This window comes from Leptopilina heterotoma, unplaced genomic scaffold, assembly GCF_015476425.1.
Source record: "Leptopilina heterotoma isolate Lh14 unplaced genomic scaffold, ASM1547642v1 Lhet_111, whole genome shotgun sequence".
Taxonomy (NCBI): domain Eukaryota; kingdom Metazoa; phylum Arthropoda; class Insecta; order Hymenoptera; family Figitidae; genus Leptopilina; species Leptopilina heterotoma.
The window spans coordinates 843,237-865,307 of NW_025110830.1; the positions used below are offsets into that span (position 1 = coordinate 843,237).

General features: G+C 24.0%; 1 protein-coding gene across 1 annotated transcript in view; it reads right to left on the reverse strand.

Moving 5' to 3' along the window:
• LOC122504690 (fasciculation and elongation protein zeta-2) overlaps positions 1–19,875 on the reverse strand; it is a 52,519-nt gene extending 32,644 nt beyond the window's left edge. The window contains exons 1-2 of the mRNA XM_043615903.1: positions 19,480–19,875; positions 7,365–7,617 (exon numbers count right to left, since the gene is read on the reverse strand). Of these exons, the coding sequence (XP_043471838.1) occupies positions 7,365–7,617; positions 19,480–19,585 (359 nt within the window). The 5' untranslated portion in view covers positions 19,586–19,875. The remainder of the gene's footprint in view (positions 1–7,364; positions 7,618–19,479) is intronic.
• Between the last annotated feature and the right edge of the window lie 2,196 nt (positions 19,876–22,071).

Here is a 22,071-nt window from a genome sequence, read left to right on the forward strand (position 1 = left end):
TTTTATTATTTAAGACCCTTGGCTCAATTTTAGATTTCGAAAATGATTCTTTTCTTTTCTTCAATTTTTTACCCTTCATTCATTATTTACCATCAGGTCTTTTTTTTTGAATTTCGAAAATGATTCTCTTCTATATTACTTCAATTTTTCCATTTCTTTTCATTCCTTATTTACCATTACCTCAATTTTTAAATTTCGAAAATGATTCTTTTCTGTATATTTATACTTCAATTTTTTAATTTTATCTTCGTTTATTATTAACCGTTCGATAAATTTTAAATTTCAAAAATGATACTTTTCTTATTGTCCTCATTTACTTCGATTTTAGAATTGCGAATTTTAAATCTTCCTAAAGTTCTGAACATTCAAATATGATCAAAATTTATTTATTTCTTTCTCAAAATTAAAATTTTATTAACAATAATATTTTTATGGAAAATCGGTAATTTCTCTTCTTCTTGATTCAAAAAAAATTGTGTCTTGACAGTGATAACTGAAAATTGCAAACGAAGGAAAAAGTATACTTTAATTAAAATTTAAAATATTAATTAAAATACAGATTTCCGATAAAAAATATTCGGTTAAAAAAAAAAACAGAAGAGAAAAGAAGTAATGGAAGAAGCAGCAGAAAACGAAAAAAAAAGAAGTGAACATTTCGGCAAAAAATGAATAAATAAATATTTCTTTTGCGCATTTATTATTAGTAAATGCACAATATTAATAACATACATTAACGTTCAAAGTATGTACATACATACGTATATCATTTCAAAGTCTCGTTGAGTGATTTCTCAGTCAAGCGTTAATTTCATGGTGCATCCTTGATTCAGCCTACATTACATCTACTCTTCCTGTGTTTTGACGCGTAATTCTCTATGGCTTTCCATACTATATAATTACCAAGTTCTTTAAAGTCTCGATTATCAATCATTCTCTCCCGTTTACTTTATGATTTTATATTGCCAACCATAAATCAAATTAATTTACATTGCTCTTAATAAATTTTGACTGTACCGTCAAAATACCAAACTCACTGAAATGAAAATTTATCCGATTCGCAATAAAATCGATTACTTTTATTCTCCGCAATAAATATGGACTAAAAAAATATTCTTTATTTCTACTCATATATTTGCTTCAAACATAAAAATTACTGATTCTGATGGTTTAAATAAAATTTTGTTGGTTGAAATTAAAAATTATTTGGTTCAGATAATTATGAGATTGATTTTTTGCTCGAGACTATCAAATGACAATTTAACGGATACTATTTTTTATTTTCGAAACATATTTTGTGAATTGTCAGATTGTTACAATAAGGAATGTGAATGTATTCAAATCCCTAAAGCCCCAGAGACATTTGTATCCAAAACATGTGACCCTAATCTTGATAAATGGATTTAACATTACTTTTCGCAATTCAGTGCCCACTACTTTTTATTATCATATATTAAATATGTGTGTAGTATTTTAAAACAGATATCAAAAATTTTCATAAATCAAGAGATTACAAAGAAAGCGCATGTTATGGGAAAAATAAATTTTCTCCAAAATTTCTTTATACTTTTGGTGGAACAATGATTTTAACGAATATATTTAATAGTTAATACAATATTGAAGTTCTCACGGAGAAAAATTAAAGCATAGCTACTTTTGATCTTCTGTCAATAAAATTGTTAATATCTAACAAATTTATTTTCTATGCTCCCAACAATACAGATTTATTAACAAAATACATATTTTCAAGAAACAAAATTTTTTTTACCAAAAATTGTTAATACAGAACTAATAAATTTATATCCACTTCCTTATTTCATCAGATTTTTTGTATTGACAATAAATCTTTTCAAGGGACAACAAATTTTGTAACAAGCAAATAAACTTGTTAGTTCTGTATTATAACAATTTTTTTCTTTTTGTGCACAAAGCACAATGTTGATGAATCAACGGAAAAGATTTGTTTAACGTATTCAATTAAATTAATAATAAATCATTTTACCTATTATTGTATTAGTTTACAATAATTTTTGTTAAAGCAAATAAAAATCTTCTTATATTTTTGTGTCGCAAGAATGCATTTGACGTAAAAGTCGCTAATTTCAGTTCCATAAAAATTGACAAAAAATGTTATAAATAATCTCTAATTTTAGAAGATTGATGACATTTTGTCAACGATCTAAGGCCTAGATTTGAAAATGTCTTCAGAATGTCAGCAACTGACTCAAACGTCATCTCCCTCTCTCTCTGTACGGTTTAAAGTTTAAAGATGCCTCGCTCAATGTCCAGCGGCCTTTTGCCAAAAACTCGAAATCTCAGACAGAAATAAAATGCCTAAAGTACTTTTCATATATATTTTTTTGTCATCTTCTTCTATTCAGGCAAACATGTCATTTTACTTTGTAGTTGAAATTTGGCATCTTATGCTTTTTATTTTACTATTTTGCTTTACATTCTTTACCATTTTTACATTCTCATTTTTTTAATTTATTTACTGTACTATATTTGAATCAGTGACTGATTTTTCACTATCAAATTAATTATTTTTAACTAATTCAAATTTAGAGAACAGTATGAAAAAAATAATTTCTGCCGAATTCCAATAAGCATGAAAATTAAAGGAAAAAAGTATGCGCGAGAGATCTGAAAAAAAGTGTGCCGCTCTCGCTGTTTTCAGTAGGCTACTCTTCCGATATAAATATATGTGTTTTTGCGATGTTTGTAGCTTTCTCTCAATATAAAATGGACTCAAGCTCTTGAAAAGGAAGTGCGAACGATAAGATTATGTAATACGTGTGGAGCACTTTACGGCTAATAACCAGTAATCTAGCCCGAGGTGTGTGTTTTTATGAGCACAACAGCTCAAGTGCATCGGCACCATGTAGGTATACATAATATAAGTTATGGATATATATATATGTAAGTTTGCTTTTGTGTATTTTCTATATACAAAAGGGATGATCCATGCATGAAATTGATCAATTGTCAAACGAAAGCCCATTACATCATCTTCGACACTTTAGATTTTCAAAAGGAACACGATGAACTTGAGAGAATCCCTCGTAACGAAGACGCACCCTCCCTTCCTTTTTTCTCACTTTCTTTGCGAGCCATTGACTCCCTCAGGTAGAAGAGAAGTCATACTAACCCTCAATCATGTCAAGGTATATACACACACACAATACGCCCCTATTCTTGAAGAAAAAAAAAACGGAAATTGGAGAAAGTTGTCTTTTCATAGAATAAAGACAAAGATCAAGTCAGAGTTGACACAAAAATTTAGTTTTGTGTTTCCCTGACTTTTTCCTGATTTCCAGAAAAAAAAATTTCCCTTTTTTCCTGAACCTAAAGAATTATTTTCATCATTTCAATTCAATTATTATATTATAGAATTTTTAACTAGAATTCTTCTTTACATCAATTATTTATATTCATTTGTAAAAAAAGTTCATATAGAGAATTTTCAAATCCATTTGTTTAGAATTCAATTTTACGAAATTTCAATTATTCGAAAATACTTCAATAATTAAATTCGTAATTATTAGAAAATAAAAAAACTTCAAATAATTTTTTAAAAAAATCCAATTAAACTTTTTCAAAACAATTAATTCAACAAAAATATTAGTTAAAAGTATGAAAAAATTAGATTTTAAAAAATTTTAATTCCAAACTTTTTCAAAATTCAATTATTTTCCAAAATTCCTATATAATAATTTTAATATTCAATTATTAAATAAAATTAAATAAAATAAGATTAAATTAAATTAAACTAAATTAAATTAAAATTATACAATAATTTATTCAAGAATTTAATCTTTCTTAAAATTAAATTCTCATAAAGAATTTTAACAACAATTTTTAAATAATTGAATTTCTTTGACGAATTTTAATAAAATTTTTAAGAATTGTATTAAAAATAATTAAAATTCTGCGATGAGTTTTATTATTTATGAAAGTTATTAAATTATTGCGAAAAAATTTATAAAAAATTTGTAAATAATTGAATTTCTGGGAAATGTTTTTTATTTATGAAAATTCTTCAATTAAATATATATTAGAAAATAAAAAGTTCAAATAATTTCAAAAAAATTCAGTTAAACTTTCTCAAAAAATTAATTCTACAGGATTGTTAGTTAAAAGTATGAAAAATTCAGATTTTTAAAGATTTTAATTTAAAACCTTTTTAAAATTCATTTATTTTGAAAAATTCTCACTAACATATAATGTTTTTAATATTCAATTTTATAATCTGAAATTTTAACTGAAATTTATTTTTAAATCAATTTTTATCAGAAAATTTTAAGTGAATTCAATTATTTCAATACAAAAATAAATATATAATTTATTGAATGTTTCTTAAAATTTAGTTCTTATAAAGAATTTTATCAACCAATTTTTAAATAATTGAATTCTCTTGTCGAATTTTGATAAAATTTTGAAAAAATAATTACATTTAAAATTTTTTATAACATTTTTAGAAGAAATTCAATTATTTCATAAAATTTTTATAACATTTTTCTCAAGAATTCAATTATTTTTATAAATAATAAAATTCTTCTGAGGAATTTAATTATTTTCAATAAAATTTTAATAGAGAATTTATTGAACTCATTCAAATTTTTAAAAATTAAAATAAATTTTTTCGAAGAAACTCAATTAGGGGAACATAGTCTAGGTCGGCCACCTTTTTGACTTTTGTTTATAACTTTTTTTTAAAAATGAATTTGGACAATTGAAGTATATGGTTGGAAAGTCCTGTTTAATAGGAACATTTTTTCTGTACAAAGTAAATTGACAGGTTTAAAAATGAAAAAGTTATAAAGATTTAAAAAAAAAAAAATTTGTAGTCCAGGTTGGCCATTACAGTCAAGGTCGGCCATGTTTAAAATTCAAAGGGCATTAATCGTTAAAAAATAAAATAACATGTTTGGAGTTACGGAAAATTGATTCTTTATTGTTTACAGTTTGTAACTTAATGAAATAACAAAATAATAACAATAAACAATATAAAAAAATAAATATAAATAAAAAAAAGTTTTGCACTAAAATATTAATAAAATTAAATAAAAATATTAATAAGATGATCAATTATATTATGAGTTATACAGAATTGCAGTTTTTGCAAATGAAGTAGCTCGTCCTCAACTTTGCGCATTTTAAACACATAGTGGCCGACCTTGACAGTAAGTAACATTACCGAATTGTTGTAACCATAAAGAAATACGTTTCGGGATTCGATTTTTTACTTTGTTTTCCTTTCAACCATGAGTCCCACAAATTTTCTGCATACTTGCCTTGACGATTCAATTTGTTTTTTATCTTTTATTAATGGTTTTTCACATTATGCACAAAACTTTTTTTGAGCTTTTTTTGTACCGACGTCACAGAAAACACAATTTTCGATTTTCCGAAAATGTAATTGAACAAAAAGTTAGGTTTCACTAAGACAAGCTTCGACAAAAATGCGCGTAGGTGGCGCTAGTGAACTTGACAAAAAAACGCGAGTGGCCTACCTAGACAGTAGGCCAACCTTGACTACATTCCCCTATTATTCTCAAAAGTTTTAATAAAATTCTTTGTAAATTTCAATTATTTTCAAAAATTTTCAATTAAAATTTATAAAAAGACTACATTATTTTCAAGAAATTTAACGAAATTCTTCAAAAAAATTTTATTATTTGCAAAAACTAAAAAATAAAATTATAATTACAATATTATTAATAAACAAGATTTATTTTAAAAACTTAAAAAAAATTCTTCATAAAATTCAATTCCTTTCAAAACTTTAAATAAAAATTATCAAAAAAACTTAATTATTTTCGAAAAATTCAAATAAATTTTTCAAAACAATTCAATTATTTTCAGTAAAATTTTGTATAAAATTTCTTCAAAGAATTCAATAATTATTTTCGAAAATTGTAATAAAATTATGGAAAGAATTCAATTATTTTTCAAAAAATGTTTATAAAAGTCTCGTAAAGAAATAATTGAATTTATAAAAAGAATTTTATTATTTACGAAAATCATTAAATCCGTGTAAAAATTTCATTATTTCTGAAAATAATTGAATTATTTTTTTAATAATTTACATTATTTTATGACAATAATTAAAGGTTTTCGTAGAATATTATTAAATTTTTTTTAAATAATTGAATTCCTTTTGACAATTTTCTTAAATTTTTGAAAATAATTGAAATTTTGGCAAGAATTTTATTAAAATTTTTGAAAATAATTGAATTTCGGAGAAGAATTTTATTACTTTTGAAAATAATTGAATTTCTGCTCAATCATTTGTAATTTCTCTAAAATTCTCCAAATTATATCGTACAATTTACGAACTTTTCGTCTTTTCTCAATCAAATTAGAGAAAAACAAAATTAAATTTTTGTTGCAACCCTGATTAATTTTTTCCCCAGAAATTAGTGGACGACTTTTCAATAATTTAGATTTAGAGAGTAAATGCGTGGAATTTTACCTCTCATATTTTGAAATATAAAAATTACATCTGCAAAAGTAGAGAGATTTTTTTTCTTCCTATACTACTTTTACATTTTCATTTTTCGAAAATAAGACGTGTCAATAATAATGAAATAATTGACAAGACTATAACGAAAAGAGTGAAATGTATAATTTGAAATGAAAAGCAAAGATGAAAAATGAAATTAACGTGACACACTTTTGAAGAAGATAATACACAAAACGGGATTGGATTGACGATGAGGATAAGTATAAGAAACGAGTAAATAGGGACAGCTATATACACACTTGAAAGCTCAGTGAATCACTTGTTTTCCAGTTGTCCGACATTAACAAAGGGGGTAGAAAGTAGAAAATCGATGACACCAACGACAACCTCTTAAATCATTAAACGATTAAAATGATCGCTGTTGTACCTAATGGGATTTTATTTCCATCACATTTTATCACTATCGACTAGAGCGTAAACAATTTCTCCTTTCCCATAATAAATTTTTTTTTTCGCCTAGCTCTGAATTTCAATTTTATTCAATCTATTTCGATGACACAATTATTTTTTGTCGCGCCATTGACACTCTGGGTCAATTTGACACACAAACTTCATTAGATTTTCTAAGGATAATTTTAAATATCGTTACACTCAATTATAGTTTTCTTGAATAAGTATATCAAATTATTTCTTTAAATATGAACCAAAAAAATATGTTTCAATTGTATGAAAAAATAAATTTTTCCTCTGTGTAAAAATAAATTTGTATAAAAAACAAAAGTTTGCATTTGTATGAAAAATGATTTTTTTATATTTACATAAAAATAAATGAAATTTATACGAAAAATAAATTATTTCGTCCCAGTAATTAATATAGAAGAAAATTGAAATAAAAACTTACTGGCATTCGTTCATAATTTCTTCTTGTGTTCGAACTTGTACTGGCGCCAGGGACTCGACATCGGTTCCATAATCGCGGAAACAGGAAGTGATTTTCTCGTCGAAGGTATTCACTAAGTCCTCTAAACTTCCACTGAAGGGACTAAAAGTTCCCTCCTGAAGAATATCCGTTCCATTTTCGTGTGTCGTCACTGGCTCGTTTGCATTGCAATTTTCACCGAAACTAGCCTCGAGGTTTGCATCCAACAATTGTTCTGGAAAAAAATGTGAACAAAAACAAAACTAGGTCATTTCCACACTCTTTTGAATCGAAAAACACATGAGTGCTAAATTTAAAGATATAAAATACTTCTATTTTAAATATGTAGAATAAAAAGAAAAATTATTGATTCAAATAAATTATTATTATTATTATTATTTGCGGCACAAATAAATATTTATTTGTATAGAATAATTTTTATTTGCAAGCAATAAGTTTTATTTAAGTCAATTAAATTGTATTTGACTCAAAGAGTGAAATTTTTTGTTTAATTAGAATTTATTTGATTTAGGTAAATATTTATTTAGGTTAATATTTATTTACTTGATTCAAGTAAATATTTATTCGAATCAGCAATATTCATTGGATTCAAGTAAATATTTATTTAATTCAATTACAATTTATTTAATGTAGGTAAATATTTACTTGATTCAAGTAACAGGATGCCACACTTTTGCTTTTTTCAAATTTCCTGACTTTTCCAGATTTTCCAGGTGAAAAAACGGAATTTTACCAGGTTTTTAAAACGAAAATTATTCCAAAACATCAATAGCTTCATTTTTTGAATAAATATTTAATCATTATTTTTTTTTTTTAAATTAATATTATCAAAAATTTTAAATTCAATAAAATAAGAATATTATTAAAAACATGAAGATATCAATCGCTTTCTTCATGTTTTATAATAATATTAAAACTTGCTACTTTGTTACTGTAACTTTTTTAAAAATTATTTTCATCATTATACGATTATTCATTTTTTCTAGAATTTTCAAATAAAATTCTTCTTTAAGTCAATTTTTAAAAAATAATTTTTGAAAGAGTTCTTTGTGAATTTTGAAATTCTTTTGTTTACAATTTAATTTTACGAAATTTAGATTATTCTGATATTCTTCAATCAATTAAATATATTAGAAATTGAAAACTTCAAATAATTAAAAAAAAATTCAATTAAACTTACCCAGGTGCGAATTTAGGTTGGCCGCCAGAGTTTGAAGGTTGGCCCAAGGTTGGCCTAACTTTGGCAAGCAAAGTTTTGGTTGCCAGAGTTTGCCCAACTTTGGCAAGTACTTGTGCCCACAGTTGGCCCGACTTTGCAAGCCAACCATTAAATGCAGAGTTTAACCAACCGTCGGGCCAACTTTGGCGACAAAGGTTGGCACAACTTATCCAAACGTAGTTTAAAAGACTTTCAGTTTTGGTTGGCCGAACTCTGGGCCACGGTTGGCCCGACGGTTGGCAAAACTATGTGAAACGCAGTTTAAATGACTTAAACTTTCTTGGTTGGCCGAACTCTGGGCCACGGTTGGCCCAACGGTTGGCAAAACTATGTGAAACGCAGTTTAATTGACTTAAACTTTCTTGGTTGGCCGAACTCTGGGCCACGGTTGGCCCAACGGTTGGCAAAACTATGTGAAACGCAGTTTAAATGACTTAAACTTTCTTGGTTGGCCGAACTCTGGGCCACGGTTGGCCCAACGGTTGGCAAAACTATGTGAAACGCAGTTTAATTGACTTAAACTTTCTTGGTTGGCCGAACTCTGGGCCACGGTTGGCCCGACGGTGGGCAAAACTTTGTGAAACACAGTTTAATTGACTTAAACTTTCTTGGTTGTCCGAACTCTGGGCCACGGTTGGCCCAACGGTTGGCAAAACTCTGTGAAACGCAGTTTAATTGACTTACATTATTTTGGTCGGCCGAACTCTGGGCCACGGTTGGCCCAACGGTTGGCAAAACTATGTGAAACGCAGTTTAAATGACTTAAACTTTCTTGGTTGGCCGAACTCTGGGCCACGGTTGGCCCAACGGTTGGCAAAACTATGTGAAACGCAGTTTAATTGACTTAAACTTTCTTGGTTGGCCGAACTCTGGGCCACGGTTGGCCCGACTGTTGCAGCTTAAATATACATTTTGCGTTATGCACTCCCATGTGAGCGTAGCGTAGTGGTCAGTGTATAAGTCTTCGGTGCGTTAGGTTAGGGGTTCGATCCCAGCGAGCGATAGATATTTTCGAAAATGTATGTATGAGATTGTGTTTAATAATAATAGGTAAAGGTTATATCTGATGTTCCCGCTAATAATAACCTGTTAATTGTTTAAATAATGTAGTTTTTTAATAATTTTTTACCTTTGGCTGTTGAAGTTGGCCAAACTTTGAAAATTGTGGTTGGCCCAACTTACGCATCTAAAGTTGTGCCAACTTTGGCGTCAGTCTTTGGACCAACCATTGAAATGTATAGTTGGCACAACATATGCATTGTAAGTTGGGCCAACTTCCTTATGAGTTGTCGGGCCAACCATCGTCGCCATTAGACGGTCGCCGTTATCATCTGTATGGTTGGCCCAACCTCTGGCACGAGAAGTTGGACCGACTTTGTAAAAGTTGGCCCAACTATGGGCCGACCAAAAAATCGCACCTGGGTATATTGAGAAAAATTCTATACAATTCTTAATTAAAAGTATGAAAAGTTCAAATTTTCAAAGATTTTAAATTGAAATTCAATTTTAAATCAATATCCTATTTATTAGAAAATTCTACGAGAATTAAATTACTTAACTATAAAAATAAATATTTTATTAAACAATTGAATGTTTCTTAAAATTGAATTTTCATAAAGAATTTTATCAATAAATTTTTAAATATTTGAATTCTTGTGAAATTTTTATTATTTGTGACAATAATTAAATGTTTGCGTACAATTTTATTAAAATTGTTTTTAATTTTTAAATAATTGAATTTTGAAGAAGAATTTTTTTATTTATAAAGATAGTAATTGGGATTTTGTCGAGAATTTTTTGTAAATTTTGAACAAAATTGAATTTTCTGATAAGAATTTTGAAAATAATTAAATTTCTGAAATTTAATGAAAATTGTATTAAAAATAATTGAAATTCTGCCAAGAATTTTATTAAAAGTTTTGAAAATAATTGAATTTCTTAGAAAAATAATATTATTTATAAAGATAATTGACTTTTTGACGAGAATTTTTATAGATTTCTAAACATAATTGGATTTCTGCGAAGAATTTTATTAAAATTATTTTGAAAAAATTGAATTGTTACGCAAAGAATTTCATTAAAATTTTTGGAAATAATTTTATTTTTTAAAGAAATTTAATTAAAAATGTATTGATATTGAAAATAATACTTAAATTCTAATAAATAAATTGTAGCAAAGGTTATTAAAATAATAAAATTTCTTTGATAAATTAAAAAAAAAAATTTTTTAAGAATAATAACTTTTTTCGAGGAATTCTATTAAAATTTTGTATTAAAAATAATTGAAATTCAGCATTGAGTTTTATTATTTATGAAAATAATTGAATCCCTGTAAAAAAAAGGTTATTATTTATGAAAATAATTTGTAAATAATTAAATTCCTGCGTGAAATGTTTCTTATTTACGAAAATAATGAAATGTTTGCGTAGAATTTTATTAAAATATTTTTTAACTAATTGAATTCTTTTAGGAATTTTTATTAAAGTAATAGATATTAAAAATCATTGAATTGAGAAAAGTTTTTAAATATAATTAAAATTTTGCCAAGAATTTAAAAAAAATATTTTGAAAATAATTGAATTTCTGAGAAGAATTTTACTATACTTTTGAAAATAATTTAATTTCTGCAATCATTTTTGTTAATAAAACTAGTTAAATATATATATATATATATATATTAAAAAATTGAACTAATTTCAGAAGAATTTTACTTTAAAATTTTCTTTTTAAATCTAAGTTTCCTTATATTTCTAATTCAATTCATTAAAAATTGAAATTTTACAAAATTTTAAATCAAAATCTTTTGAAGTTCATCTACTTATGAAAATTGTAAGCGCAATTCTTTAAAAATTGAATTTATTTTGAAATATTTAAGTGAAATTAGATTTCAAGAAGTTAATGTTTATTTAATTCAATTACAATTTATTTGATTTAAGCAAATATTTATTTGATTCAACAATATTTATTCAATTCAAGTAAATATTCATTTGATTCAAGTAAATATTTATTTGATTCAATTACTATTTATTTAATTTAAGTAAAATATTTATATCATGAAGCAATATTTATTCGATTCAAGTAAATATTTATTTGACTCTAATTGAATCAAATAAAAAAAATTGACATGAATCAAGTAAATATTCATTTGATTGGATTATTAAAATTTTAACTACATTTCAAAAATTTCAATTTCGAAAAATTTTAAATTATAGAAATTGTGAGACAAAAAATTCGTTTCACGAATAATTTCCATTGATGAATGATTGTTTTGTAAAAATTACCATAATTTGCTCGAATTCGAATGATTGGCATCATTGTGTAATATGAAGGAGGAAAATAAAGAGAAAAAAAATATGGTCACTGTGGAAATTTGCGATATTGAAACGTTTCTTGACCACTTGTTTTCTTATAGAAGGTGTACATAAAACTTGAGTTGGTCGATACTCTGAACCCTTTATAGAGTCGAGTGTGCCGTTTTTGGCACAAACCGGTTATGACTGTATCAGCCGACCTAAGAAAGACTTCCTCCCTTAAATGTCCATCTTTAAGGTTCAATGTTCTCTCCTATCAATTCAATTGTTACTGTAATCTGTAATTTACTAGTTTACCTTTTAATTATTAAATAACGTTTAATTAGGTACTTTTAATTCAAGTTCACAAACAAAATTTGACAAAATATATCAAGCAATGCAATTTTTCAGAAATTGTAAGAATAATTGAATTGTTTTGAATTTTTCAGGAAAATTAAATATTATTTTAAAAAATAACACCGTTTTTTTAAAGTCACTTTTTTATTCTAATGTGTTATTTTTGTCCTTTCCTTTATTTTTCTTACAATAAAATTTAAAAGAAAAGAAAGTGCGTTTTCTTAACAATTTAAACAAGCGAACTAGCATTTTCAAGTTAAAAATATTTTTGTTTCTATTTGTAGTCCACTATAATGAGGCTTATCTCTTACATAAATGATAAAAAAAGTTTGTTAGCATGCACACACTTTGTCGTTTGTATGATAACAAAATAATTATAATTAAACTTGCGTTACAGGAGGTCAATATTTATTTTGCAACATTCTTTCAAGATTAATTTCATTTGGCAAATTTTTTCGAAAAATTAAAAAGAAAAACGTACAGTTGCACAATTAAAAAAAAAAAATTCCAAAGTTTACTAAAATCACGCATTAGTTTAATAACAATTATCATACTTCTATGATATACGATTATTCTAATATAATTAAAATGAAAATTAAATTTACTTAAAATTAATAGAACTAAATTATTTTTTGCGATTTAAAAACTAAATTATTTTTTGTGATTTAAAAACTAAATTTCCTTTTTTTTTAAATACCCTGCAAACATTTTTGTTCTTCAATTAAGAAACTCTCTTATTAGGAAATAAATGGCGCCAAATGACAAAATGTCCTTGGAGTTAATTAAATCTCCAATAAAAAATGTGTCAATATTGCTCAACAGCAATAAAGCCCATCGGAATTTTCGCACAACTTTTTAAATTTAGTCAAAGAAAAATCGAAAGTGTCTCTTTTTTTTAAAGTGCAAAATAAGTTTAGTAATTTAAAAAAAAATTCTTTATGTCATGTACAAGTAAACTGTATACTATAAATTTTGTGGAAAAAATAAGATTTACTATATAGTATATAACGTATTATATATAACGGTATACAAAATGTGTGCAAAGTATATAATAAAATATACACAAGAAGTATACAATACAGTTATAAATTTAAAGAAGAAATATTTTTCAATTTTTATTAGCGAGATTTATTATTTAATGTAAACTCTATTTTTAATAGAAGACTTTATTTTTAGTACTGAAATTTATTTTTACCAATGAAATTTATTTAAACTTTTTAAGTACTGAAATTAATTTATAGCAAAATTTTTTGTTACTAAAAAAATTTATTTTTACCAGAAAAATCTATTTTTACTAGCAAACATTTTTGGTACAAAAAAAATTTATTTTTACAAAAAAAATTTAATATTACTTTTGTATATTTTTACTACTGAACTTAATTTTACCATTGAAATTTTTTATTATTACTATAATACAGTTTTTTCTTACTAGAAAAACATATTATTACTATCAAAATCTTTTGTTACAAGAAAATTTTTTTTTACTGTCAGCATTTATTTTTATAAAAAAAAATCTATTTTTACCAGGAAATTTTTGACTTACTACTGAACTAAATTTTACCACTGAAATTTAATTTTACTATATGGAAAATCTATTTTTACTGGGAAAATTTTTTATTATTACTAACAAAGTTTTTTCTTACTAGAAAAACGTATTTTTACTATCAAAATCTTTTGTTACAAGAAAAATTTATTTTTATCAAAAAAAATCTATTTTGACTAACAAAATTTAATTTTTACTAGCAGAATTTTTTGTTACTAAAAGAGTTTATTTTTACTAGTAAAATTTATTTTCACTACTGAAATTTCTTTTTACAAATTTATTTTTACCACTGAAATTTATTTTTACTAGAAAAATCTATTTTTACCAGAAAATTTTTGACTTTATTTTTACTACTGTACTAAATTTTACCACTGAAATTTAATTTTACTAAATATCTATTTTTACTAGCAAAATTTTTTATTATTACTAATAAAGTTTTTTCTTACTAGAAAAACGTTTTTTTACTATCAAAATATTTTGTTACTAGAAAAATTTATTTTTACTATCAGCGTTTATTTTTATAAAAAAAAATATATTTTGACTAACAAAATTTAATTTTTACTAGAAAAATGTATTTTTACCAGCAAAATTTTGTATTATAAAAAGAATTTTTTTTACCAGAAAAATTTATTTTTATTAGCAAAATTGATTATTACTACTGAAACTTATTTTCACTAGGAAAATCTATATATTCACTAGCAACATTTTTTTTACTAGAAAAATGTATTTCTACTAGTAAGATTACTTTTCTTTATAGATGAAATTTATTTCTACTACTAAACTTTATTTTTATTAGCAAAATTTATTATTACTACTGAAACTTATTTTCACTAGCAAAATCATTTGCTACTAGAAAAATGTATTTTTACTAGTAAAATTATTTTTTTTATAGCTGAAATTTATTTCTACTACTAAACTTTATTTTTATTAACAAAATTTATCATTACTACTGAAACTAATTTTCACTAGAAAAATGTATTTTTACTAGTAAAATTACTTTTTTTACAACTGGAATTTATTTCTACTAGTAAAATTACTTTTTTTAAAGCTAAAATTTATTTCTACTAGTAAATTACTTTTTTTACAGCTGAAATTTATATCTACTAGTAAAATTACTTTTTTTACAGTTGAAATTTATTTCTACTAGTAAAATGACTTTTTTATTGTTAAAATTTATTTCTACTACTAAAATTACTTTTTTGCTGCTGAAATTTATTTCCACTACTAAAATTACTATTTTACTAATAAAGTTATTTCTGCTAACAAAATTTATTATTATACTAGTAAAATTTAATTTTACCACCAAAATTCATTAAAATAAGTAAAATGTATTTACACGTAAGTAAAATTTACTTTTTCTCTTATAGTAAAAAAAAACAAACAAATGAATTGCAAGAAATTATATAAAGAGTGACACTTGTCTATTTTCATTCTATAAGTGGAATGCTTTTAATCTTGTAGTGTATAAATTCCCGAGTGAATTCCAGATCTACTATACTATACTACTGCATTTCACGCTATATCACACCGCAGCATCGCATAAAATTTCCGTGAGATCTCAATTATTATACAGTTACAAATATCCACAAAATTCAAATTTCCCTCTAAAAAACAGACATTTACAAACTCGAAATTTTCCCAGTTGACATATAATATAAAATATTATTACAAACTATGTTTAGAATTCTTCCTTCAAGTTTCACATCTGTCTTGACATATTTTTTTTATTTTATTTTTGCGTTCCAAATATAGCAGAGCCGGAGAGATTCATAAATTGGAAAAGTACCACTCAAAAATTAAGAAAGTGCGCGACAAACTCGTGTATAATCAATCCATATTATTTCAGGACAAATTATATTTTTATGTTTTAATTTTAAATTTTATTTTTATTCTTTATTAAAAAATTCTTTTTTAAAAATTGTAGGTATATTTTAAAATTTCTCACCGTTCAAATAAACGAAACATTTCTTCACTCTAAATATTTTTATTAATTTATTTTTTATTAAAAATTATACTTTCAAAATTTTTGAACGTTATTGACATTTTTTTCACTCTTTTTATTCTTTATTAAAAATAATATATTTCAAAATTTCTCAACGTTGAAATAAATGAAATATTTCTTACTCTAAAAATTTTTAAGAATTTATTGTATTTTCATTTTTTTTTTTTTATTAAAAATCATATAATTAAAAAATTCTGAACATTCAAATAAAAGAAATATTTTTCCACTCCAAAAATATTTTGATAAAAATTACTGACTATACTAAAAAGTTTATTTATGTAAACTTTTTGAAACTTTGTAATTTATTTTTAATACTTGAATGAATATTACTGTAATTTTTAATTTGAAGAGGAAATAAATAAATTTCGTTTATTTTATAGTTGAGAATTTTAGGAACTTGAAAATATTGGAAGAATACAGAAAAGTAAATATAAAAGAAACGACTTAAAAATTTTCCATTTTTACTTTTTTTTGTTTGTTTATTCACTTTGTTTAAATTTGTTAAATTAATTAAATTAATTAAAGTAATTAAATTGATGAAATTAATTAAATTAATTAAATTCAGTTATAAATTTATATTTTCGGTTAATAACGATTTGTAATAATGATTTGAATTTATTATTGCAGTGTCTGTAATATTTTTGCTTTAACTGCGCGCGTTGCTTTCTGCACGAAACTGAAAATTGATAAATGTAGTTCAATGGGATTGATGTATTTAGTCCGTTACGATTTACAATAATTAATTATTTCTCGTCTCTCACGAAACTTGCAATTGCTTTCTACGCCTAATTATTTTCTCTTAATCATTTTCCTCACAGTGTAATATATAGCTTCAATGATACAACGTTAAGAATTTCACTTCATTATTTTTGTAGCTATTATCACGCACGAAAATTAAAAAAAAAAAATGTTTGAATAATTCGTTAATTTATATTTTTTGAACTACATTTCGTAATTTCAGATTGCAAATTTATGTACATGCATGTTATACTTATTTTTATACTTTTTAACTAATTACAACTGCAGTTAATTTATATACAATTTAATAATTAATAATTTACATTAATAATTTACAATTATTAAACTTGTTGATATAAACTTATTCAAAATTTAGAATAAATTGTAATTAAAATACAATTTTATAATTAATAATTAATAATTAATAATTTACAATTTTAATTTTTAAACTTATTCAAAATTTAGAATAAATTGTAATTAGAATACAATTTTGTAATTAATAATTTACAATTGTAACTAATTCAAAATGTAGAATAAATTGTTATAAATTAAAATTTTTAATATTAAAATAATTGATCTTTATTTACTTTGGAATAAACATTGAAAGGTTCGTTTGTTGCAAAAAAAAAAAAATGTTTATTTCAATACGAATATTAAAATGAGCATTTTTATTATTTTTTAATTATTAATTTTATGAGAAAAATGTTGTTTTTTTTATAGTACGGGAAATTAATTTCTAGTTCAATGAATGTTAAGTCATTTTTCTAAAAAGTATTGAAACACAAAAAGTATTTCGTTCAACATAATTATTTATTCCTTACATTGTTATTCCTCGGTATTCAGAAAATCAATTTTTAATCAGCCTAATTTTAAATACTTAATTTTTTTTTAAACTCATCTTTTTTTTAGTTTTATTTTCAAATTTCAAACACTTAAATATTGTAAAGTTTATTTATTAATATACCGTTTTTAAAATTTAAATTAAAATTGAAACTAATAAGAAAAAATTAATATTCAAAATTCAATATTAAATCTAAAATAATGCAAAAACGAAAAAAATTTTGTAAATATCCCCAAAGTTTAAAACATTCAAGATAACGTGGATATTTTTGTTACTATTTTTAATTTTTAGAATTAATTTTTTAAATAAATTTTTGTTAAATTTAAATAATTTTTGTTACTATTTTTAATTTTTAGAATTAATTTTTTTAATAAATTTTTGTTAAATTTAAATAATTTTTGTTACTATTTTTAATTTTTAGAGTTAATTTTTTTAATAAACACACTGAAAAAAAATTGATTTCATAGAATAACTGATTAATGGTCTATTATCATGGAATTATTTACTTGAATCAAATAATTCTTTACTGGAATCAAATAAATGTTTTCTTGAACCAGATAAATATTTCTTTGCCCAAGATAATTTTTATTTCATAATTCAAATAAATTTTTTAGGATCATAAAGTTCCGAACGTTCATAAATGAAAAAAATTTATTTATTTCTTTTTCAAAATCAATTCTTTATTGCAATAATTTTGCAATATAAAAATTATGATTAAACTATCAGAAAATTTAATTATGTGGATAGTTTTCAAAAATACGAAGAAGGGAAATAAATATAAAATTTTTTGAAAGTGTTTTACAATTCGAAGAGAAAAAAACGACAAAGTGAAATTTTTATACACAAAATTCAAAAATTTTTAAGAAAATAAAATGAAATTTATGTTCAAATGAATGAAATTGATTCAGTTCTTTAAATTAAAATTTCTTTAATAATAATTTTGAATGACTATGATAAAAATAATCCTGAGGTTTTTAAATACAAAATTCAAGTTTCTAATTTTTATTTTATTTTTATTTTTTACAATCAGTAATTTCTGAAAATATGTTTAATAAAAAGTATTTTGTATATTTGTGGTTCATTGAAATTTAGTAATTAAAATTTTGAAGGACAGTAAGAAATTAATTTGTACTTTTTAATCATTTTTTAATTAATTAATTTATAATATTTCAAATAATTATAATAAATTTTACACGGGTTTGTTTATAAACTTCATTATTTTTTCTATATTAAAATTTCGCTTTGTCGCATTTTCTCCCGAAATAAAATATTTTCATAAAATTTAATATTTATTTTCTCTTCCTGTAAAATTTATGCATAGCTTTTAATTTTTATTACAATCAATAATTGATGGGATAATAATAATAATAATTCATGGAACTATTTTTAATAAAAAATATACTTTATTCATTTGAACGTTCAAAACTTGCGCGGATCAATAAATTGTAATTGAACCAAATATTTCAGTACTTGACGTTTGCCGTAAATAATTGATTTAAATAAAATTAGATTCTACTTAATATTTATTTGATTAATTAATACTTGATTTGTTAATATTTATTTGATAACAGGCAAGCAATCGTTAAATTGATTCAAATAAATATTTTTTCAATGACAGTAATTTTTTCGAAAGTATCTATAAAAACAAAAATTTCCTTCTATCATCTGAATTTTAAAAATTTGTAACTGCAAACTAATTTCTATTTATGACAATTTTTTAAAACAAAAATCTAATTTTGTAAATTTTCCTCTCTACAATTTAGAACTTTGAATGTTTACAAAATCAACAACTTATTTAGAACAGAAACTCCAAAGAAAACAATCATTCATCAACAACGGAGCAGAAGCAAAATAACGATTTTGCGTAATGAGAGAAGAGATGATGTCTGGAATCTGTAAATTATGTATGTTTTCTAGCTTGACCGTATATCCGATTATGGAATGACCGAAGCCGTGACACAGTTTTAAATAAGCAGAGTATTTTATTGAAGCGACAACTATATATATACACACACTTGTGTATATACATTAAAAAAAAAGGAAGAGAGAAAAATAAAATTAATACAAAAAAAAAAGAATTTCGCACCTGTCAGCAGGTTCATATTCTTGATACTGGCCGTGTCCTCCTCTTCGAATCGTGCCAGGGGTGCCTCGAATTTTAATTCGGCAATTTTGCCCGCCATGTCCCTCATTATCGAATAGGTCAAGCCCCCTGGCAAAACTCAACTATTCAAATAATAAGAGAAAAATTTACAGTCTTTAGTAATTTTTTGAATTTTTTCTATTTTATTTTCTTCTTTTTTAATTTTCTATTGAAACAAGTAACGAGAGCCCGCGGGCACTCACTTTTTCTTTTACGAGTCCGAATTTAACACCCCCGGGGAAAATTTGACACAAAATTTATGTTGGGAGAGAATAAATCCGAACGAAAGAAACCACAAACCTACTCGTTTGACTGTCGGAGCCGAACTAGTGCGTCTGAGTCAGAAAGGGACTCGGACTTTGTATAAGCGGGGGAAGATGATTGGACGTTACCATGGTGATACTTGGATGAAAATAAGGGAGTACTGTGGCTGAAAAAAAAACGCCGACGATCACGACCTAAAACTGCATTTGGCGCTCGATTTGAAAAGGACATTTTTTTTTGCAAAATTGAACAAAAAAAAAAATTAAATTTATTTGAGTTGAAAAAATTTTCAATTTTCGTTTTTTTATTAACTATTTAAAGATATTATTTATATCAAGGATAATTTTTCGATTAATTAAGTAAAAAAAATTATTTGGTTAAATTAAGATTTATTTGAATCAAAATTTGACCCATTCGAACAATATTTGATTTAATAGAACTTCATTTGAACAAATAGGAATTTATTTGATTAAATTAAGCTTTACTTGACTCAAATAAAATATTATTTAGCTAATTAGAGCTTTATTTGGATAAATTGAGCTTTATTTGACTCAAATAGAATTTTTTTAGCTAACTTGAGCTTTACTTGATTCAAAAATCACTTTATCAGGATAATTGGAGCCTTATATTACTCAAATAGAACATTATTTATCTAATTAGAGCTTTATTTACAACAATAAACTGTTTTTAGCTAAATGGAGCTTTCTTTCATATAATAGATGACCGTTATTTAACTTGAGCTTTATTTATTTTTTTTTAAACTTTATTTGGATAAATTTAGCTTTATTTGCCTCAAATAGAACTTTATTTAGCTAACTTGAGCTTTATTTGATTCAAAAATGACTTTATCAGGAAAAATAGAGCTTTATTTGACTCAAATTGAAGATTATGTAGCTAATTAAAGCTTCATTTATAACAATAAACTTTTTTTTGCTAACTGGAGCTTTTTTCATACAATAGAACGTTATTTAACTTACTTGAGCTATATTAATTTCTTTAGAACTCTATTTGGCTAAATTGAGCTTTATTTTATTGAAAAGAACTTTATTTAGCTAACTTGAGCTTTATTTGATCTAAAAAGAAACTTTACAGGATAATTTGAGCTTTTTTGACTCAATAGATCTTTGTTTGGATAAATAAATCTTTATTTGATTGAAAGAACTGTATTTTGCTAGCTTAAGCTTTATATTGAATTCAATAAAATGTTATTTAGCTATAACTGGAGCTTTCATTCATACAATAGAACATTATTTAGCTTACATGAGCTTTATTAATTTCTTTAGAATTTTATTTGTCTAAATTGAGCTTTATTTGACTCAAATAGAACTTCATAGAGATAACTAGAGCTTTATTTGATACAAAAAGAACTTTATCGATCTAACAAGAGCTTTATTTGTTTCAAAAAAAAACTTTATCAGGAGAATTTAAGCTTTATTTGATTGAAAAGAACTTTATTTAGCAAACTTAAAGTTTATTTGACTCAATAGAACTTCATTCGACCTATTTGAATATTATTCGAATTAATAATATTCTATTTTACCCAATAGAAATTTATTTAGCTAACTTTGTCTTTATCTGATTCAAAAAAGCTTCATTTGACCCACTCGAACAATATTAGTTCTAATTTATTTGATCGAATAAAATTTATTATAGAATAGAATATTTATTTGACTAAATTGAGCTTTATTTGATTTAAAAATAACTTCATTTACTTAAATTGAGCTTTATTTCACTTTAAAAAACTTTATTTTGCTAAATTGAGTTTTTTTAATCGAATAGTAATTTATTTGGCTAAATTGTGCTTTATTTATATCAAATAGAACTTTATTTGACTAATTTGATTGAAAAGAACTTTATTTAACTAACTTCAGCTTTATTTGGTTTAATATAAGTGTATTGTGTTAGCTTGAGCTTTATTTGACTTAATAGAACGTTATTTACTTAATTTAACCTTTATTTATTTCAACAGAAATTTTTTTGGCTAAATTGAGCTTTATTTAACTCAAACAAATTTTTTTGACTCATTTTAACAATGTTTGTTTCAATAAATCTTTATATTTAATTCGATAGGACTGTATTTTGTCACATTGTGTTTTCTTTAATTAAAAATAATTTTATTTGGCAAATGTGAGCTTTATTTTATCAAAAATAAATTTAGCTGATTAAATTGAGCTTTATTTGAGTCAATAGAACCATATTTGTTTGTTTCAAGTTTTATTTGATCCACTAGAACTCTTTTTTCTAAATTGAACGTTATTTGAATCTCTAGAA